Below are 23507 nucleotides of genomic sequence, written 5' to 3' on the forward strand. Positions count from 1 at the left end.
TTTATCACACTAAGAATTGATGCAATCACTTTTTTCCCCAATTTTTTATTCCTCTTTAGGTCCCTTATTATAGTTCGCATACACTGAAAGAGTTTCATTTGGACAAAAACAGTGTTTGGTTAATTTTACCCCATTTTGTTAGTTACAAAAGCATGAGCCCAAAGTTATACGACCACCCCATCTGTAGGAAGTGCCGTGGAAAAATCAATACATTGAAGGCGCTTGGTTTTCTACTTTTCCCGTTATACCCTGTTTAGATTAAGTAACTTTTCCAATTACGATTCTCGCTGATAAAGCAACATTGCCAAGTTTTAAAGAAGTGCCAGAAAACCCAGTTTAGATAAACTTTTGTTCTGTAAATTTTTTGTCTACATGGATTAATTATCGCTGTTCCTACTAAAGTAGAAAAAAATAATAACAACCTACAAATTATAGGCTCGTCCATACAATTGAGCTCTTATACTAGTTGATGCAATTTTGCTTGGCGTCAATTGTTTGCGCCTGAGGCAGGATCCCGCCTCATGTCTCTTTTTTGGTTTTTACTAGTTCGAAAGACAATTCTTTGTGTTATATTTGATTTAAACATGTAATTTAAAACTGTACTTGATCAAATTCTGGTTTAACCCCCAAGGTGTTTCAGTTTCTATTTTTACTTAGGTCATACACAAACGCTGCTGCGCGCCATTATTCTTAGAAAGCTGGGACTTTATGGAGACCAAAGTATTATTGAAGAGGCTAAAAGACGATTTGAATTGCATGTCAGCGGCAAGGAAAAAATTGCGGCTGATATTCGTGCCACTGTGTTTTCTATAGTAGTCTCTGTGGGGGGAAGAGACACTTTTAATGCGCTACTTAAGGTTTGTTGACTTTTTTTCCTAATGTATGGATTTCTCTTCTTAAATATTATCTTATCTCGCTATATTTTGAGTCAACTTCAATCTCAACTTAAGCCACAGAAGTTTACTTGAAGTTGACATACACTGAGAACCTTTGTTTAGTTACTACGGGTTTATTAGGTTTGTAACGGTAGAATCTTCATGGGTTTCAATTGTATTCATTACTCTTTCATTATGATTTAGTCTAATAATACTTTCAATATGTTTCAAACTAATAGTAATACCAATGATGGTGATAATGCACAGTCACTTAGACGGTCTTTAACTATCTTTAGCAAAGTTACTAAAAAAGTAAATTCGAAGTTACTTTTCTGTCGTTCCAGCTATTACAACAATGTCAGTTGGAACAAAACAGTTAGTTTTTCATTACTTTTAGTTACTTTTTGTCGAACATGGAATGTAGCCTTGTTTTTAGGACTTTTGCGGATATAATTTCCTTTTTCACACTTTTATTTTCACTTCTTTTTTGCTTATTTGGGTTTTCTATTAACTTCTTTATGGTTTCTGGGGCTCAGAGACGTATGATGATGGGCATATTGATAACCTAGTTATATTGTTTGAAGTTGTGTCTTCGTATTGATAAAATTCTTCAGTTTGTTGTTTTTCATCATTACTACAAATGGATTACAAATGGATTACATTGGATTACTACAAATTCGTTACAGCGCGGAGAGTGGCTTTCTCAAGTTGATTTGAAAATAATTTTTAATTTTAATAAACTCTTAAATTAATCACACTTAGCCGGTTTCATTTGAGGTTTTTTTATAATGTTTTGAGTTTTTTTTTTATATTTGGCATGGCTGCATTTACAGTTTTAAGACCAATGACACATGGAAAAACTTGTAGCCCGTATTATTTTCATTGCTTTGGCGTTTCCAAGTTCTGTCCCTTTTGTCTTTTTTTTGGAACAATGAAATAATTCTATGATGATCATCGTGTTTGCATAAAATGTTTGTTACTTTTACGTTTTAATTGTTGTTTTTTCCTAGAGAAAGATCATAGACACAAGAAATACATTGGGGCTTATTGCTTATTTTAATTCTAAGTTTGTAGTCTCCTAACTGCAGTTTATATTAAAACATAGCAACATATTACCACGCAGAAATAGAGGTAGAACTTCCGAAAAATCTTGCGATTTGAAAACTTTTTGTTCTTTTACTAGTTTAAAACTTAACATAGAGTAATCAATCAGGTAGATTTAAACTTTTCTTTTGTTTCACTTGCTTATGGCTTAAAATATCGCACAGTAGAACCAACAGGTTTTCAAAATTCGTGGGTATTGGTCTCTCCAGAAATTGCCCAATGCAAACAGACGTATACCAATAAATTTAGAGCAGACTTTTTTAAAACGAAATTTTAGGAAACTAATCTCTCTTTTTGTCTCTGATGTCACTAACGAAGTTTTTATTGTCATTACATTTCTTTAGCGTGTCACAAAAAGACGTATGCAAACACAGCGGGATTTTGAATAATAAGTATTTATCAAGGCTGTCTTTTTTTTTATCAAATTAAGATTTTTTTAAAAAGTAATTAATCTAAAAAACAAAGTTTTTCTGATGGAAGTAAAGAGCAAAGTTGAAACTTTAAATAAACAGAAATTATTGCTTCGTAGCATGTGCAACATTTATCTATAAGCTGTCTCAAATAAACCAACTCATCATATTTTCCTATATTCGTAGGATAGTGAAAAACTAGCTCTAAATCTTGTTTGAAAACAACCTACTCTCGAGGCATATTTCATGTTATATTAGCTTTTGTGCACAGAAACGTGTTTGATAGATTTTGGTATTGTGTTAGTTGACTTGACCTCAAAACAAACTCATTATTTAATAATTAATATAGTACTATGTATACTAATATAATACTAATATATTTTATTAGTACTTTGTATCACTCCTTAGTGAGGTGTGTCTTAGGTCGCATTATACTGGCCAGCTGATAAGAGATGAGAATCTTGTCTTCTTCTTCTTGTTTGAATTAATAAGGAGACGCATCCGCATAACCTCACCGCCGGAATCAAATTACGAGCCCTGCAGTGTGTTGCTACGGCTGGGATCGAACTCGGGTCCCGTATTACAAAGCTGAGATTAAACCCACTGTGCCAATACAGGAAAGGGGAGAATCTTGTTTGGCCCTGAGAAAAATTAAGCAATTCTCTCTAGTATTACCCCGTAAAATAAATAAGATATTTATGATAGCCTAACTAAAAATAACAGTTGTAATTATCATTTTACATTTTTTAACTTTTTGTTTAAAATTAACATGAAGAATGAAGAATCGCTGATGCCACAAGGTCATAGTTCGTATATTTTTAAAATTATACGTTTAACTACCATTTGTTCTACTGGCTAGCCTAACTTCCAACTATTTTAATAATCCAGAAAACTGTAAATCAAAATAAACAGATTGACATTTGAAGTTTAATGTTGGACCTAAAGAAACTTAAAGTACTATAGTTAATGAAAATGAAGTGTGATTGTTTGAATTAGTTAAGTGGAAACTTACACAGCTAAATATATCCTAAAAAAAAACTAGAGAAAAATGGAATCCAACTATCAATGAATGCTTAAACATGCTGAATATTATGAGCAGACCTAAATATGTTGAAATATGATTCAATAAAATATGCTGTTGTGCAGTTTTCAGTATTAGCGGGCGCCAAATTTAAAAAAGAAACGTGGGTAAAAATCAGCAAAATGTAGGCGAAAATCTATGGGCCAAATAGCTGGAACAAATTGTAAGTTTCCTTTGAAGGTATAGTTAGCTTTGAGAGATGATAAGGTTTGATTTGTACGGACGAATAAAGTTGTCAAATTATTTTTATGGTTCAACGTGGCAATACTGACAAAATATGGTACTGCTGTAAAAACTTAACAATATTAAACAGCCAAAAAAAAAAACTTTGAGAACCGTAGTTTTCAGGTATGGGGAGATCTAAGATGGGACCAGGAAGTAAAAATGTTTTTAATTTGATGTCTTCGAATTTCAAGCCGTATTTAAAATCCATGTTCTAATGAATTATAATTTAGCTTGTTATTAAGTTTCTAGTTTTGGTGGATAAGAACTCTTTGTCTTTTCTGGCAAGGAATTTAGGTTAATTTACATTGACGTTTTTGCTAGGATAAACAGTGGTATCAATTTGGTCGGTGGGGGAGGGATTTCCCCCCATCCCGTATTTTGAAATATATTTATTTTTTTACGTATTTTCATTTAAAAATGCCTTTTTTGGGTATTTTCACTCATTAAAAAAATAGCAAAATTACTCCCCCTATATTTTGAAACGCACAATTTAATCCACCTCCCTATATTTTATGAATTAAAGTCACCGGGGAGAAAGCGAAGGATTCTCAAAACTTTAAGTATACTTAATAGGTAAGCACTGAATTAATATGTATTTCGCGTCAATAGAGATCATGATTTTACAAAGACGTTCAACCATTAACAATTCAAAATAACATTCAATACTGCCTATATTTATGAATTTGGTGTAAATTCTCGTTCCATCTAGTTTTTCTATGCATCTGAATTTACATATTGTTTTCCTTATTCACTGATCTGTAGAATAATAAGGAAATATTCTGATATTAAGCATCTCTTGAAACATCGATAATTTTACCATCTATAACAGTGTTCAAAACTTCTGAAATAATCAGCTTTTTTTAATTTCTCTAGAAAGTGTTAGAAATAAATAGCCTAAGGGCTTATATAAGATGAAAATCGGTTTTGAAGTTTGGAGAATACCTGGGAAATCCTTGGCAAAGTTTTGATAACGTTTGAGTCAAAATCAAAAGCTTAGAAAAATCAAGTAAAAGAAAAGATACGTCTTTGTATTTCTCCCTTTTTTGAACCAACTTGCCACATTTAATTTTTTTACCTTATTTTGTTTATTTTTAATGAATTAAGAATAACCAAAACAAGAATTTATTGTTTTTTACTATAAAATATGTTAATGCAAATTTAAGAAGTTGTTTTTGGATATTTGGTCTGTTCAAATTTCTGACTGAATTTGGTAGCAAGTGAATAACACAACAATCATAATATGATGTTGATAATATATTATATTGGGTATTTGTTTTTGAATGGTCCAAAGGTTTAGGCTAATTTTTTTTTTATAGTATAAAATAAGATCTTTCAAAAGAAATTTTCAGCGCAAAAAGGAAGCGAATATTACTCCTAATTGTGTAAACTGAGCTTCTAAAGGTAGCGTAATATATTAGCCTATTATAGATCTTTTGCATTGACAATCGGATTCAGGTGTGCATTCAGAGGGACCTTTGGGCTCGTCTTCCCTGGAATCTTAAGGTTTTAACAAGTTTTCTTATAATCCCTGTTTTTCCCTGTTTTTTTTTTTTTTTTTTTTTTTTTTTTTTTACTCTTCATTTAAAAGTAAATTCATGCCGAAGTGCCAGGTTTGGTTCTAAAATTCACTATTGGATTGCAGAATTTCAAATTGCATTGATAATTTAGTTTTAAGAGTTAAATTTTGTTGATAATCGAAAAATCAGATTTTTATTTGAAGTTTCGAATCGATATGGCTTCTACCGATTAAAATTATCCAATCGAATTGATGAAATAAGGGTGAGAAATCATACCGGAATGGTAAAATTGACCCCTAAGCATATTATTTTACAACTAATATGTGATGAGCATGGAAATACTGCAAATTTTAAAGTTTTAAAAATTTGCAATTGAGGTGGTCAATAGAAAAATACATCATCAATAAAGATATTTTATTTTCAATTTCATAAAATATGCGGACATCAGTTTCATCAAATATGGCATTCTTGAACACTAGATTACAAACGCATACTCGCATAAAAGGGGGGAGGTGCTCCATCCTTCTAAGTTTGGCTTGGCATGAAGGAACCTCCTTCTGGTGGTGGACAATACGATTTTTTCGGTGTAAGGGAGTGTAGATGCCTAGAATCTGAAAACTATTGCTTTGCTCTATATGCTCATATGAATGTAAGTGAAAGCCGCAAAGAGGTGAATCTCTTTTAATTTTTTTTTGTCGAAATTGACTAATTGCATCAATAAATTGGATGTTTCATGAAAATTAAATAAAAAAACAAGTTTTTTTTTAATTAAAAGTATGGAGCAACATTAAAACTTAAAAAGAACAGAAATTATTCCGTATATGAAAGGGGCTGTCCCCTCCTAAACGCCTTGCTCTTTACGCTAAAGTTTTTTATTGTTTTAAACAATAGAGTTGTGAGAAAGAGTCAAACTAAAAAAGTTTTTTTTATTTAATTTCTGATCGTTTTTTAAATAATGCTGGGAAATCCGACGCCCCCTTCATAGAAATGTTCCTTCCCCCATGAAAAATTCCTCCATGGAAAGATCCTCCCACATAATCCCGACCCCCCCCCCCCGATGCCTGAAAAATCCCCCTGAGAACGTCTGTATACTTCCCAATAATACATACTATATGTAAACAATGGGTAAAGTTCATAACTTTCAGCCCTCCCCCCGGGGACTTTGGGGGATTAAGTCATCCTAAAAGACATATTTGTCATATTTTCGACCATGCTGAACAAAATGGCTATCTAAAAATTTTGATCGGGTGACTTTGGGAAAAAAATGAGCGTGGGAGGGGGCCTAGTTGCCCTCTATTTTCTTGGTCACTTAAATAGGGCACTAGAAATTTTAATATCCGTTCCAGTGAGCCCTCCCACGATATTCTAGGATCACTGGGTCGATACGATCACCCCTGGAAAAAACAAACAAAAAATAAACACGCATCCGTGATCTTTCTTCTTTCAAAAAATACAAAATTCCACATTTTTGCAGATAGAAGCTTGAATCCTCCACAGTACGGTTTTCTGATACGCTGAATCTGATTCTGTGATTTTCATTAATGTTCTATAACTTTTAGGGGGTATTTCCCCCTAATTTCGAAAATTAGGCAAATTTCCTCAGGCGCGTAACTTTTTATGGGTAAGACTAAACTTCATTAAACTTATATATTTGAAATCAGCGTTAAACTTTGATTCTTTTGATGTTTCTATTGGTATCGAAATTCCGTTTTTTAGAGTTTTGGTTACTATTGAGCCGGGTTGGTCCTTACTTACAGTTTGTTACCACGAACTGTTTGATAAAAGTAAAGTTTTTCTAGTCTTGGAAAGCATACATTAAAGGGAGAGGGAGCTGTCCGGACTTTACTCCTGAAATTCTTCATTTTCACAATTTTCCGAGGATTTCTATACTTTTCACAACATTCACTTATTTTTAGTCTTTTTTTTTCAACCCTCTTCCCCCCCCCCAAAAAAAGTATGCATGGACCAGGTTCTTTATGTAAGCCCTGCTAAGTAGTTTTTTTTCTTATTTTTTAATTTTTTTTTTAAACAATACCGGGTTAAAAGAATTCAGAAAATAAGAAATTGCTATAACTGGGAAATCGTTGCCGCCTAAGGTTAGCATATTTGTGTAAGTTTCTCTACCCTACTCTATTAACAGCTTCCCTTTTGTTCCCATGGAGTTTCAGCACCTTCATCTTTTCTTGTATCTTCTTCCCAGCCAATTTTTGGGAGTCCATATTTTATTTTAGCCCAGGTACTTTGCCAAGAATCGCACTTTTAGTAGCCTATCATTCTTCATGTACTAACTTTGCCTAACTACACTAAAAAAAAGTAACTACACTCAAATTAGGTTTCTCAAACATCTTCTTTTTATTGCTTATATACGAAGTTTATATATATATATATATATATATATATATATATATATATATATATATATATATATATATATAAAGCAGTGCAACAAAACAATTTATCTTCCTTAAACTTTCTTGTTTGATGTACGGGCACTGAAACGAGTACCGAACATCAATTTTAAGTGATTCATTTGGAAAACGTTTAACATATCATCCTAAAGTTTCCAACGGGTCCACGTTTCAGAAACATGCCTAACATCTGTCATTATAATGGATTGTAGTATTTGAATTGTAGATGTAATTTCTATGTTTCTATATTTCTAAGTTTTCTTGAACTACATAAAAACACGCTACGCTCTGGCTATTCTACTTTTGTTAATTGTACACAGGGGTGGATCTAGAGCAAAATCTTGGGGAGGCCAAATGTGACAAGGGTGCTAATGAGTCAAATCTTGGGGGGGGGGGGTGGCAACGTGACAAAGGTGGCCATAATTGACCAAATTGACTAATTTATTCTAAAAAAAAATAGGATTAGAGGGTGCCAGATTCCAATTTTTTTTTTGGGGGGGGGGGTCTCCCCGGCCCCTTGGATTTGCCAGTGATTGTACAAAGTCAAATAAAGAAACCTTTACAGCTGTCTAGAGCCATCATTGAGCTTATTAAAACTTTGTGTCAAGTTGGTGAAAATTAAGCTTATTGCACAATAAGTCTACCAGGAAGACTGCCCTCAGAGGAGTTTTGTGTTACAAAAAGTGATCTAGTGCTCGAGTTTTTTCCATTTTCTTGGAGAGTTGCCCTGTATAAATTTCTGAATATTCTGGAAAAATAATCTGAGCATACAGAATTAGGATTTTTTTTTAATTGTGCTCTCTCTGAAAAAAAAATGCACTGGATGTAACTGAGGGTTATATTTTCAGCTTTATGATGAAGCTTCGACCACTGAAGAAAAGAACAGAATTGGCAATTCATTTGGGAAATCCAAGGATCCAGCAATTCTTCGAGATGTAATAGATTTTGCAGAGTCTGTAAGTGTCATATTGTCTTTCCTTATCATTGCAACAGCCATTAGTTTAATATGAGGAAAAAAAGTTATTTTCTACCAATTAAAGTATTTTTAAATTAAAAAAAAAAAAATTGTTAGATGAGTGTACAAGGAAGCAACCGGTGGGAACAAAAGGGTGTTATTTGTGAGCTTGGAAACGAAGTTGGCTTAGCTTTTCATTGTTTAGTTCCATTATTCACGACTAGCAGAAAACTTCTAGACATTAATCGCTGGGACACAAGGAGTAACTAGCCTTGGAAAACAAATTCGGCCAGACAATGGAAAGCGTTTTTAGCTTGTGGTTTTCCGCACTAAACTGAAATGATTACGCTTATGATTTTATAAAACTTCCAAGTTTGAGTTTTTTCTTCATTTATAATCAATGTAATCAAGAAATACCCATTGTATGCACTGGTTTATCGATAAAAATATATTATGACGATGGAAACGTTGTCAATTTTTACTCCTTATTCACGACTAGCCGGTATAATTTTCACCAGTTTATCTTATAAGCCAGCTTTGTTTTCCATTGGTTTTTTGCGATTGGCACTTTTTTTTGCCTCTAAGACACAACTTATTGCTCCTAAAACCCTAATTATTGCAACTATAGAAAATAGGTTGGAAATGTATATGTGAAAAGAGTGGTTTATGATTCAATCCCGGGCTGATCTGACAAAAGAGATTCTTGGTTTTTGCTTGGAATTAATCAGTCAGAGAGATTTTGATAACGATGTAATTTGACAAATGAAAATGAAACAGACGTAAATAATCTATGCATGGGTCTTTGAATATTTTTTCTTAATTTGATAGTGAGTTTTTAACTTTTTTAATTTGATAATGTGTTTTTCACTTTTTTTTTAATTTGATAGTGAGTTTTTCACTCTTTTTTTTAAACTTTGATCGAATAATACATAGCCAGCAAGAGCTTTTTAATTAAAATTACCACCAATGAAAAAAAAAAGTTCATAATATCAATAATAGATAATAATATCACAGCTAATAATATCAATATAACTAATGCCATCTCCGACAGTTTAAATTTGATGAAATTTCTAAATAATGTATTTGCCACTTTATTCCTTTATCTTATTAATAGTGATATTATATTAATTTTGTCCATGTGTTGGCTGACACTCTTTGGGTTGCAACACAATATTTTAGTTCAGTAAAAAAAGACTATAGAGGAGAAGAAGGAACACAACAGAAGAACTAGCATATTTATCTTCAAAGGGCTCGTATAGCTTCGTTCAAGTAAGATTCGATGCTTGACGATGCGTTCAGCTCACTGTCAAAAGATTTGAGTCTTGTACAGAGGGCAACAAAGGAGGCCATATGAAATTCATTAAAAGTGGGATTGAATCCCCTTGAAACTTGTATATTTTCTTTTTGTGGAAGGGAGTGAGGAGCAGGGACTAAAGCTGATAATGACAGATGCATACAATGTTACCAAGTGCTTTTAAGAGGTAAGAAAAGACAAATGGGTTGGGAGTGGCATGTATACAGAGGTTGGGCTTCGGAATCGTGGGCTGTCTCTGAGATTTCGAGATTTACTCTATATATTTCATATAAGATGCCCATTTTTTTAGTTTTTTTTTAGTTAATGCCCCTGTCTTCTCGGGAACATATTCTTGAGTGCTTGCTTAGCTCGAAAAACATTCGAGAACGAATCATTAAAAGGATTCATCGAGGAGTCATTCTGGGTACACTTGTTACCAATATTATAAAAAAATATATGATGTTTTCTTTTCTTTAGTTATAATTGATAAATAGTTGTAAGGTGGGCATGTACATAGAAAAATTCGAGATTTATTATCATGTGTTTTTTTCACTTTTTTCTTTTATTATAATCAATAAGTAATAATAAAGTTGGAATGAAAATAGGAAAATATTTTCCTAAAAAAAAGTGTTTCTCTCTATTTCTGTCAAAAAAGGAGAAACTGAAATTATCTGTCAGTAGACAGTGGTCGTAATTTCTGGGCTCTGTCGATTGTGTTTATTTTTGGTTCGTCTAGCCTACTGGATGGTACAACCGAAACTCAAAGTTTTTCATTTTTCTTTTATGACGAATCTGGGAGTTTTTTTCTTACAGTTTGTTAATTTGGTAAACTGAATAACTAGAAAAATAAATTGTAAGCAGACGAAGTTTGGAAAAAAGTATACTCATAGAAAGATAGATATGTTCATTGTTGAAAGGCTTCCCTTTCCAAAGTTGTAAGCTAATATAAGGTTCCTCACATGAGCCTACAACATAATTTCGAGAAAAACTACCCGGCGTTATTAACTTTTAAGACTCCCATTATCTTCAACTTTACCTTTTAGCGAAGCCAGATAATCTGTTCCAGACGGACTTTTAGGATGATTTCGCGATGACAAGGATTAAGAACAACCTCTCTTCGCAGAAGTCAAATTAGGCACTAAATCCCAAAAAGGCACAACTAAGACAGCTACTCAAGCTTTCAAGTAATTTAGAGTCGAGGTCTGATGACCGTTTCTGGTAGTTGTTCAGACGACAATAATTGAAAACCCCTTCTCTTTTCCCTCCCCAATAAAGGTTAGATAACGTTCGAGTCCTCATATAGTTTAACTAGGACAGTAAGATATGCAATTCCAGCAAGTTTTGTTGATATAAAGCAAACCTTTCTGGTAAATGGCCTAGTGACAAGAATTTAGGAAAGCCCACTGATCGGGATTGGCTATAGAGCCCCCCACCTCCCTCCCCCAAACCAATTTCTTCTTACTATAAGGTGCTTTGAAAGGTGTTTCTTTGCGTTTTAAATAATTTAGATAATTTTTTTTACCCTAATGACTTTCCATTTGTAATTAGAATGAAGTGATAATATAATAGCAGATAAAACTTTTAACTAAGAAGATGAAAAATTGTGTATTCTAACTAAAGCCCGAATATTTTGGTTTGATGTCTGGAATCTATTGTCAGCGGAAAAGACGGAAAAGTAACTTATTCAGTTAACGTATATAACAAAATAACGGAAGTATAGGAGATAAAACAAATATTGGGTCACTTTCATCATATAAGATGTTATTTTTAATAAGAGACGAACTTCAGCTCATCAGATATAAGTATCTCTCGTTTTTTTCTGTAAACATTTATTCATATTTCTGTGTTATTTTTTAGTACGTGTTAAATGTCTATCTAGTTCTTTTCCTTGATAATGGCTTTTGGACGTGGATATTTGGACTTGTTTTTGTGTTTCCAGCAGCCCCTTTGAATTCTTCTTGGCTTATGTTTTTCTCTGTGTAAATAGTATTTTGAATACAGTATCATGGTTGCAGTGTCAAATGCAAATGAATGCGTCTGAAGTCAAAATAAATGAATGAAACTAATGAATAATCAAAGTCATTCAATTTCCGACATAAAATATTTAAATTGAAATCTTAAATGCATAAATACTGCAACACTGCAATAACTTTGAAATTAATCGTAAAATCAACTTGATTAGAATTGGATATACGATGACAGTAAAAATACAAATTAATCTAGCTTGTAGACAATAGAATCGTAGAAATGGAGTCAGAGAGCACAGTCTCTTTCGGGACCAAACTTATTTTACATTGTAATACATTTTTTTAGATCTTTTTAATTATTTTAGGCAGCTTTTCAATCTTCTCCGAAAAGAAAGGTTCCTTTATTCTTCAGATCTGTTGGTTCTGTTATTGATTTAAGTTTTGGAGATGAATCCATTTCTGGTGATTCAATTTTCCCAGTTTCTAACAAGGAATATTCGTCCGAAGTCAGGAAATGTGGAATAAATTTGTCCTATAGTTATTCACGAAGTTCCGCCCAAGAGGCGACACACTCTTACGCCCTTGTAGCAATTTAATCAGAAAGGATGTTTACCTAAATTTATTTGCGTGGTTGCCAAACCCGAACTTAAAAATAAAGTTATAGTAATATCAACGGTATTTACATTAGTTATGTAATTAATGAAAAATATCATTTGGTATATTTCTTGCTAAGGTCAGGCACTTATCAAACATCCACACCCCTTTTTCTTCAAAAGAAAAGAAATTATTAGTTTTTATAACTTGTTGGTTGAGTTGACACAGCACAATTAATTTGAAGTTTTTATCCTTACTTGGGGGTAAGTAATAAAGTTAAGAATAGACAACAAGTCAGGTTAAGCTAAGCATTTCCATTGCTATCATTTCTTTTATGAGATGAATGTATACTATCTACACGATTGTATGCTTGTTTTGTGAAAAGGTCCGTAACCGTTGACTTTACAAGGGGTAGGATATGGGAATAGTGTTTTAAGCTTTCATTGAAACAGGTGTGTAATACTTTACTATATTTATTCTTTGCTGTGCTAGTCCAAAATTGCAGCGCGTTAAAAAAAAACACAAAAAACATCGCTATGGAAGTAAAAACAGGTACGATATTTAACCCTCCCTCCTCCTATCCCAAAACTTAATGTGACTTAATGTATGAATGGAACTTATCCGTTTTAAATTAAATAAAAAAGGGGAGTTTTTGGAAAATATAATTATTCACTATTCTTGCTTCTTCTTATTGAATAGACCCCGTCATACCAACGTGAGAAGTATACTTAGTCGATAAGGACCAGCTGTTTATAAGGATAAAGAAAAAATCAAAGATTTTTGCATGTTATATCGGTAGATTGTTCTGGATCAGGTTATTTTGATGAGATTGTATAAAAGATTTAGCTGGTACTATAACTTTGGCGGGGTTATCTATGCTCTAAAATTTAATATGTTGTTTTTTGTATGAACTTTTCTTATCAAATGTATTTGGACAGGTAAATAAGGAAAACAGTAAATATACATGTAATCATTAAAATAGGTATTTTTTAAAATTCGTGTCATCCTTATCTTCCTTTGTTGTAAATGACATTTTTAATAGAAAATGTTCACGTTCCAGGAATATGCACAACTAGGTCAATTGCATCATGTAATACGTGCGCAAATAGAGGATGAGAGGCTGATAAAATCTTGTTTTATGTAGTTTTCCCAATAATTCAACATATTTCCTCGTAATTTCTATAGATTTTATTTTTGCCCCCCCCCCTCCCCTCCCGGACTGAGCTTCTGCCTATGTGTCAACTCTGAACTATTTTTGATTCATAATTTCTTTTGAATTTGTTTAATTTGAAATATAAATAGTTCGACTAAGGGAAAAATTGTATAGATAGAAAATTAATAAAATTCAATAAATTTGTTCTTAGTGCCTTTATTAGAGTAAATCAGCTGTCGAACTATTCGGAAAGTTCGTTTGAGGTTAGAAGAAAAGATTTTTGTCATAAATTGTGAAATCAGTAAGCTATTAAATTACCCTTATAGTTTACATATTGGACTTGATCGTATGAATAGTTACTTGATTTAGTTTAAAGGACTGCTCTTTTTACGGTACGTTTGGTATCATTTTGGAGAATTATGCAGATAACAGAACACAACATATTTATTCACTAAAATAGCTGGAACTAACATGAGCATGTCAGTGTTAAACAAAGAAGACACAAAACAAGGATAAACAAATAGCTACACAAAAATTAAAGCAGCAAGTGCTGCTTCAAGGTCAATAGATTAAAATGAATCATAAATAAAATTTATATATGTCAACAGTCTCTTTGCACAGTTCATTATTATAATTGTGACCATTTATGTAGAATATATCAATTAAAAATACAAACGGTTTGTTAATTTAAAAATCCTCACAGGCAAATACCCGAAATAAACTGCATCAAACGATCAATATTTTTGTAAGGTAATATTATTAAAATACCGAGTAAAATAAGGGACAAATGATTTGCAATATCTCTGGGTACTAGAGACTGGGTAAGTTGTTAACTGTGGACAATTCTTTTTTATTTGTCAGAGTCTAGTGACTGGTCCTTCAGTAGGGCGGCTCTTAAAGTCGGGTAATAGACCCTGATGAGTTGGAGAATTCAAACAATTTAATCTAACGATACTTCGACTCTTTATCTTCGACTATCAAATGAATTCAAGTTGAGTTGTTTCATTGCATCATCATATGTTGAGCAGTTGTGTCCACGTATAATTTTTACAGTTCTTTTTTGTTTCATCTCAAGTCTATCTGATTGATCTTTCGTCACATCGGGATGCTAAGCTGGACATGCATACTCAAGAGAAGGTCTAACGTAGTTGCAGTATACAGACTTTAAAATCTCAGTTGGCTTACCAAATCTCTTTAGGTTGGAAAATGAATGTAAAAGGGAGGCGCCTTTTTTAAGTCAGATAGTCAACGTCCAAGTTCCATCTTAAGTCTTCGTCCGCAAGTATTCCAAGTATTTTAACTGTTTTCTTTGTCAGTAAGGATTTATGAGAAGAGCGGCTGTCGACCTTTAGGAAGGAAAAAGTCATGTAAAACTCTTATTTTCGCTGACCGTCAGTTTTACCTTTCCTAATTCAGCTTTTAGATCGTTGAAAATTTTCGTCAAGTCAGACTGTTCGGTAGTTGGAGGGCGTAGTCGCAGTGATAAAACAGTTAAGTCATCAGCAAATTTAAAACGCTACGGATTGTTGTTAAAAAACGGTTAAAAACAATAAGAAATGAAAGTGGGCCTAATTTAATCCCTTGTGGCGAACCGCAAACTTAACTAAAAATTCAGATGGCTCATGTTCAGGGAGCTGGACACACTGAGATCTTTTAAAAAGAAAACTAGCAAGTATATGTACAACAAAAGAACGGGCACCCATATCCTTGGCTTCTTCCACTATTACACTATTATCATGACTGTCGAAAGCCTCAACTATTACATAATTGATATTAAGCTTGAGTACTTAGTTAAGAAATCTCTTTCTATAATTACAAAGGTTTGTAAGACTGACACTAATTCTCCAGGCACATATGCAGGTATTTATTTCAAGAGAGAAGGTTGAATTAGGGGAGGGGGGAATTAGAAGAAGTACAAAATTATAACTGGTGAAAGAATATTATAAACAAACAAAAAACTAAAAAAAATTGTAAAAATTTCATGGGCGTGAAGCCCCATCCATCTCCTATATGAATAGCTTTAATCTGTGTGCTCTATGCTATTTTGACATTGTTGGTTTAAATTAGATGCAAGTCATTTTCTTATTATTTACCTGTCATAAAAACATGGAATTTTACCTATCAAATAATTTCTTTGTTTTGTAGTTTAGAAAGTATTCATTTTTTTTTTGAATTGTATATTTCTGGACCGCGTCCGAAAACAAAATCCTGTGAAGGACAGTTTACATAGGAACTGTCTCAAAGGTCAGATGGGAAACAGCTTTACTGAATAATTTTTTGTTTTATAGAATTGTTCACTTCTTTTTTTCATCAATTTTTATTTGAGAAACGTGTCTAAAAAAAGAAAGTCTGCTCAGTGGCTGTCTCAAAGGTCGGAAGAGAATAGCTTCATTGAATAATTTCTTTATTTTATAATTTAGAAAATATTGTTTTTTTAAACAATTTGTATTTTAGGATCGTGTCCGAAAACAGGATTCAGTGAGGATATTTTGCTCAGTAGCTGTCTCAAAGGTCGGAAGGGAAATAGCCTGGCAGTATTATAAAGACAATCATCTTGAACTCGTCAAAAAACATCCGGTAAACATTGTTTTATTTATCTTTATTTTATTTTGTGTATTGGTGGGGGGGGGGGGGAGGCGGAGGGACTAAAGGTATGTTCTCTTTGATCTACCTCAAAGATATTGCACTACAACTCAGAATCGTTTTACGTTTCAATAGTGAGGTAAATATAACGACGCTATGTGCCACTAGGTTGTCAAAATAGAGTGTCTGTAATGTCTTGGGAACGGATTTGGAGAGTAAGATGAAACTTTCAGAGTATCGGTGGACGGTGAACGTCGAATATCATTTTGGAGAGGTGACAGATGCGGATTGCTGTCTCAAACGTCTGAAGGGGAATCGCTTGGGAGTATTATAAAGACTCTTTGAGAAATTACCTCAATCTTGTCCAAAAATTGCATGAGTTAGGTGGACATTTTTCATGTTTGTAAATTCTGTGGTGCCGAAAAAACTTGTATTTCTATATTTATTCCATGAAGTCTTCCAAAACTGAAATATCTTTAATATTTTTAACATGATTTAACTAGAACTTAATTTTTAATATAATTAAAAATCTTATAATATTTTCGAGATAAGTTTGGGCAGAACCTGACAGAAAAAAAGCAACGTTACACTCTGAAGTAAACAGCAACGCCACAATCTAAAATACCAATATTGGTAACAATTCAGTGCAGCACGAAGCCGCCTGAGGCCATCACAGTTGTTAAAACCCCTACTCAACCCCAATCTACTCAAACCTTTACTCTTTACCCCCTTCCGTGAAGCTTCCTTTAAATTCTTTCTTTAGCCTCTTGCACCCCATTCGAGGACAATCTGTTTTTCGTTTGGTCCTCAAAAGAAGACCAAGGGCAAAATTTTTAGCAATCTGTTATCCTTCATCCGTAAAACGTGGCCTAGCATCTTTCCGTTTCTGTCGTTGCAGCCTTAGGCAGTGGACCGAACCAAATTTTTTGTATGGCTTCTTTTTTGATATGCGGCAAGTAAAATGAGCACCTAAAAGCATCCATAGATATTTCCTCTAAAATATTTGATTAAGTCTTCCTCAGCCTTTTGAAGCGTCCATTTTTTATTTATTTGAGCCACTGTCATGACTGTGGCTTTCGATATTCTTATCCAAGTGGGAAACTTATCTTACAGTTTTTCAGTTTAACTTTTAAAGTTTTACAGTTCAACTTTTTCAACTGCAAAAAAAAAAAAAAAAAAACCCTGCACTTTGGCTATTTTACTTTTTACCTCTTCACTGCTCCATATTTACTAACAATACTACCTATGTAAGTGAATCTATCTACTTGATGAAATTTCTTGTTATCTGACATAACCTTTTTACCCTTATTTATTCCTAGTCTAAGCGACATACTCTTTTTAAAATTAATTTTGAAACCTATTCTTTTACCTCGAAATCTCAAAACCTCTAAAAATTCATCCATTTCGCTAATATTTTAATCAAGGATACTTAAATCATCTGCATAATGTAAGTCTGTCAGAATTTTACCTTCCCATTTGCTACCATTGTATCCTGTAGTCTTTGCCTAATTTTTTTGGACAAAGTCAGTCAAAATAATTCATATAAATGAGGATAGAACACAGCCCTGCTTAATCAATTATTCCATACCAAATCAATTACTAACCTCACTTCCTACATTAACTACAGCAATATTATTCTTGCACTCAGCTCTAACGACTTTATGTAAATATTCGGCCGTGCTCCTTAGGGCGAAGTCTGTCAAGATGATCCATATAAATAGGGATAGAACCCAGCCCTGCTTAACTCCTGATTCAGAACAGTGCCAGCTGCTAACCATATTTCCTACCTATATTATTCTCATAAATATTATTCTTGCACTTAGCACTAACCACTTTAATGCACTCATCTGGTGTACCATAGGAGTTTAGGACCTTCATTCAAGCTTTTCTTTCAGCTGAGTCAAATGTATCATCATAATCTTTAAGACTGAAAACTAATGGGGTCTGATGGTCCATAAACTTCAATTATTAATCTAAGAGTCGAAGTTTGATTGACGCATCCTGTGAAACCCTGTTCCTATCTTTAACTGGGACATGTGCAGGCTGTCTACTTCCTCTAAATTTCTTAAGATGCTAATTAAGGGTCTTAGTATTATGCCGTCTGGCTGCATCTTTAAGGTCTTAGGAAAATTTACCTGCTGGGTCCATCTCACGTCTCCTGTATTCAAACTTAAATTTATTCTCTACTTCTCTAATTTTTCTTCTATCAGTGAAAGGTCTATCACTCGGTAACTTATTGAACAAACCCCTCTATTTTATCAAGCTTAAAGGGTTTTTGATAATATTCCTAGCTGCATCTCTAGATTTATTCCATAAGACATCTTTGCTTTTTGCAGAAGAAAGTAGAAGGGGGAAAAAAATGATTGCCTCCAAAATGGGCCCGACAAAGGGCAAAAAAGCTTTTCCCCCAGCCATTTTGTGTAAAATTTGTAGTCGTGGAAAGATGGGAAGGGGCTCAATTAATGAGAAAGTGAAATCTCTAGTGCTATTTTAAAGGGTCGAAAGTGAAAGGCAACCAGTCTCCATCTCTGCCATCTGTCCCCCGTAACCTCTATGATATTGGAACACAATTTTTAGACCGCCATTGTGTTCCAGAACGTCGAAAGGCTTTATAAGTATGCCTCCAGCGTACCTTTTTAATGCCGTTCTATCTATCATCTACATTGTAAAATTCTAAACGCTCCAGTTATTCTTCGCATAACGCATAAGCACCCGGAAGGTATTTATCCTTCCTAAATTTCACCTTTATTAACTCTATATACTAACAGAAGGGGAACTTCACATCAGCAACGGCTCTCTGTGTCGTTTCTGTGCCGTCTCTCTTGGTGATCTCTGGGTCAACACAGAGACAGAGACGTCTCTGTGTCGTCTCTGTTGCTGTGTCTTCTCTGTGTCGTCTCGTTGTCGTCGCTGGGTGGAGGAACTTCACATCAGCAACGGCACTCCTATATACACAAGTGTCATGTATCGATCCAGCCAGTCTTCGATTTACAATGACATAACCATTAAGGTTGGCCGTCTTGCCGTCATGTGAGTAGCAAGTTATGTTATAGGCCATTTTATGGCCAAGTGCCGTATTAATTTTTGTTCTTACAAAATTGTAGCAGTGTATTGCCGTTGTTATGTTTCTTCCCTACACTAAATTTACCTTAACTAGGGAACCATCTATCCCTATTTGTACCAACTTGGATAGGTTCCCTTATAAAAATACCATGTTTCTTTTTCTTCCTGGGATCTTGTCTCTTTGTTCCAGTAACTGCATATAAAATTCATCTAAGTCGCTACCGTCTCCGTCAGATGGTTCTGCTGGGGCATACACCACAATGAATGATACCTTGCAATTTTGTGTCATAAAGTGAGCGACTAGAATTCTATTATTAATACCTTTCTTGCTTGGAATTCTAAGCAAGACTTTGGAGCTTCCTTATTTATCAGTATCTCTACTCGCTTTCTTTGTGTCCCGTCCATCCTACTACTACTAACAACTCACTGCAGGACCAAGCTGTTTGACGCCAACACAGCTACACACGCCCCTCCTACATCATAATCTATTAGAAGCTTCCCTCTTTACACCCTCCTAAGAATTTCTAATTTATTTTTAACCCTTTCTTACGACCTCTTCCAATCCTGTTCCGGGACGACCTGCTTTTCGTTTGGCCCTAGAGGGATGACCAAAAAGGACGATCTTTGACAATCTATCATTTTCTTCTACAAAACGTGTCCTATCCATCTGAACCTTTATCTAATTGTAGCCCTAGGAAGCCTAATTATAGTCTAAGGGGGATAGAAACACATTTTGCTTACAGTTTACTGTTTGATCTACGGCTTTTGGAAGACATCTACCAAACCCTCCTCCGTATTCCGAAGCGCCTTTATTTCAGAACAGTACTTGACCACTATGATCACTGTAGCTCTTAATATGTTAATCATGGTTCCGAGACTCATATCCTCATTTTAATCCAAACTTTTTTCAACCCTGAAAAAAAAAAATCCTGAGCCTTAGCTATTCTACTTTTTATATCTTCACTGTATTCACCATCTTTACTAATAATACTATCCAGGTAAGGAAGCTATCCACTTGATTAATCTTCTCGTTACCCAAAATCACCTGTTCACTTCCATTTATTTCTAGTCTCAGCGATTGTGTCTTCTTAACATTAACTTTCAAACATGTTCTTACCCCCTGAACTCTCAAAACCTCCAAAACATCGTTTATTTTGATAACATTTTCGTCTAGGACGCTCAAATCATCAACTTAATCTAGGTCTAGGAGAGTTTAACATTCCCAATGGATTCCATTTCCAATAGCCTTTGACCTGCTCCTTAGGACAAAGTCCATCAAAACGGCCCATATAAATGAGGATAGAACGCAACCCTGCTTAAATACTGATTCAATCCGAAAGTATCTACCAACCTCATTTCTTCATTTCTCATCTTAGGTCATAAATTTTTGAATCTAAAATTGCGTTTCCTTACCCCGGGAGATGAGTTTCTGAAACTGATAAGTCTATTCATGTTTGAATTCGTCTGCCAGAATGTCAATATGATAATTTATCTCTCGACGTCGTAAGTTTCCCAGTTGCAATTTTCATATTATTTAACTAGTAAAATCAAGGGCACCGGCAGAAAATTTTCCATGGGGGGGGGATCAAACGCCAAAACATCAGTGGTGGTTGGGTGACAGGGAATATATTTCAGGATTTTTTTTTCCGTAGGAATAAGTTTATTTTTAAGTACTTTAGGAAAGGACTCTCAAATAAATAGAGCAATTAAATTGCCTGCAAAATGAAACAAAATACAGTAAATTTTACACCGCAAGGATTCCTGGTAAAATGATCAATTTGTTTAATCAATAATATATTTAATTATTATGCATTTAATTTTAAAAGAAAATCAAATTCAAACCCTAAATTACAGAAAGAATGCTTTCAAAGATTATAACCGATGTAAACTTGTATTTATACAATTTCTTACGCCTTAGAATAGTTTACCCAAGGAGTAGAGATACTCAAAAATCATCCTGCCTGCATAGATACCTCGTTTTAATTTTATAACGGTAATGTAAAATGTACCTCTTTCATAACAGGACAATTCTTCCCCTCGAACTTAAACCTGTTATATATTCAGACATAAAAAAAAAAAAAAAAAAATAGAATAGCGAAAGAAAAAATAAAACTTAAACTTACTAACCAACTGCCAAATTGACCCTCTTTCTTTTCATTTTCCCATTCAACTAAATAAAATGAACAATTTCAAACAAAATCTGTCACAAGAGAATCTTATCAAATTGTTTGTGAAAAAACAAACAAACTGGAATTAAAAGGGACTTGGAACAATATTCACCAAAACTAAAAATTGAATTCTCACGACAATTGCTACACCGGCAGTATTGGCTTTTTGTGCTAATTCTAAATATTTAAAATTCTTTCAGTTTATTGTTACTCACCTAAAACCAAAAATCTGAGAAAATTGGCCTGATTTTTGAAAAAGGGACCCCCCTCCCAAAAACATCAAGTGATCTTATTGAAAAGCTCTTTATTAGATACATCATATCAGAGAACCCTTCCATAGAGGTTTCAAGCTCCAATCTTTAAAATGTGGAATTTCGCATTTTTTTTCAGATGACACATCGTCAATGCATGTTTATTTTTATTTTTTTTCCAGGGATGATTGTATCAAACCAAAGTTCCAAGATAATTGGGAGGGAGCTCATTCAAACGTAAATTTAAAGCTCTTTTTTAAGTGACCATACAGATTGGACCAGGGGAAAATCTAGGTTTCTTGCCATTTTAGGGCGTAAAACTACGAATCTACGGCGAAGAGTATCAATTTGCAACCAATTTAAGATTCTGAAAAGTTAACTGGTTTAAAATTGTAAGTAACTGTATTTTAGGCCTTCCCGTTTTAAAAGAAGTATTGCCACACGGTGGCAGTACTGGAGTCAGCCAGGTTCATTCGCTTTATTTGTAATGTAATTAGGCTACGTTTGGCGATCTGTAATTGCAAATCAGCTACAATGAGGGGGGCGAGTCATTGTTTAGGTGGGGGTAGGGTAGATTCCTAAAAAAGTACATTTTAATGGACGAACTGCTTGCTCTTCACGAAGCTTCAGATAAATGTTGAAAGAGGTAGGGGGGAGTAGGAATGAATTTAATTGTTTCGCTATACAGCAAAAATGTTACATTCCCATTTCTACCAGCACAGAGGTGGAAAATGCAAGGCAGGTCATCATCAGCCCCACTAGTGAATTTCTTTCGGGTGGCAAATGCTGCAAGGAACTTAGTTTTCAGCAATTTTAAATGGTGTTATTTTCTATTTCTATGAAGTACTTCAATGTATTCAAACAAATATATGTAATGTATTTATCGATAAGAAAAACTCCTATTTTAGAGGTTCTGATGGCTTCAGTTATGTAGAAGATCAAAATTCTCACAGAATTTCCATCCACACAAACAATAATACTTCTGTTCTTCCAACCGAAATTATTTTGTAGTAATATTAACACAGACTTCTTACCGAAATTACTATTCATCGCCAATTTTTTAAGTATATTCCAATTTTATCCCAAATTTAAATGGAAAATTTCAACATAGGACGGTACTAATACACTTAAATTATTGATTTACACAGTTTAAAAGCAATTAACCAGGGATTTAAGGGACAAGTACCTCAAATTAAATCTTGGTTAGCCCTGGGAATATTTTGGAAAACAATCAGAAATTTAAATTAAAAAAAAGAGCTTTTTAACTGAAAGCAAGGAACAGATTTGCAAGGTGTTGAGAAGGGGGCAGCATTCCCTGAACGGAATTCTGGGAATTTTTGTATTTCCCCCCTGAACGGATACGGTTTTTTGTCTTTTTTTTTCATTTATTTATTTTTCCAGGAGTGATTGTATTTATAATTTTTTACAGTTATGAAGTATAAAGGTGTCAAATATGTTGGTTTTTGGTATTCAAAACTAAATGAAATATATTGAATTAAAAATTTTTTATTTGATTTTATTAATCTTAGATTTAACGTTTTGCTTTGAAAAAACTACTTTGATAAAGAGTTTTTTTAAACAATTGAGTCTAGAGGTATAAAATATTTTGTGTGCTTATAGCCAAGTTCAAAACTGTCGAAATTCTTAAAAAATATCCGTTTGACATTTCAACATTTTTCAGCAGAGCGTATTGCTGGGGGCGAATGTTTTTGTTCTTATAGGTAGGCTATTTTTTTTTACAATTTTTTTAATTAATGACTTTTTCTATTTTTATATAATTTTACTTTATTTGACATACTTTTTTCATTGCCTTTAGAAAAATGGTCGTCTCTAAGCTTCATTAAATGAAAAAAAAGTTG

The 23507-nt window shown here is 33.6% G+C and overlaps 1 protein-coding gene across 1 annotated transcript in view; it reads left to right on the forward strand.

The window, feature by feature from the left end:
- LOC148946994 (puromycin-sensitive aminopeptidase-like) overlaps positions 1 to 23507 on the forward strand; it is a 53146-nt gene that overhangs the window by 18081 nt on the left and 11558 nt on the right. Inside the window, exons 2-4 of the mRNA XM_089096483.1 lie at positions 658 to 857; positions 8469 to 8576; positions 16038 to 16160. Of these exons, the coding sequence (XP_088952609.1) occupies positions 658 to 857; positions 8469 to 8576; positions 16038 to 16160 (431 nt within the window). The remainder of the gene's footprint in view (positions 1 to 657; positions 858 to 8468; positions 8577 to 16037; positions 16161 to 23507) is intronic.

The sequence above is a fragment of the Artemia sp. Qi Xiang Cuo genome, chromosome 11 (assembly GCF_049724085.1).
Source record: "Artemia sp. Qi Xiang Cuo chromosome 11, ASM4972408v1, whole genome shotgun sequence".
Taxonomy (NCBI): domain Eukaryota; kingdom Metazoa; phylum Arthropoda; class Branchiopoda; order Anostraca; family Artemiidae; genus Artemia; species Artemia sp. Qi Xiang Cuo.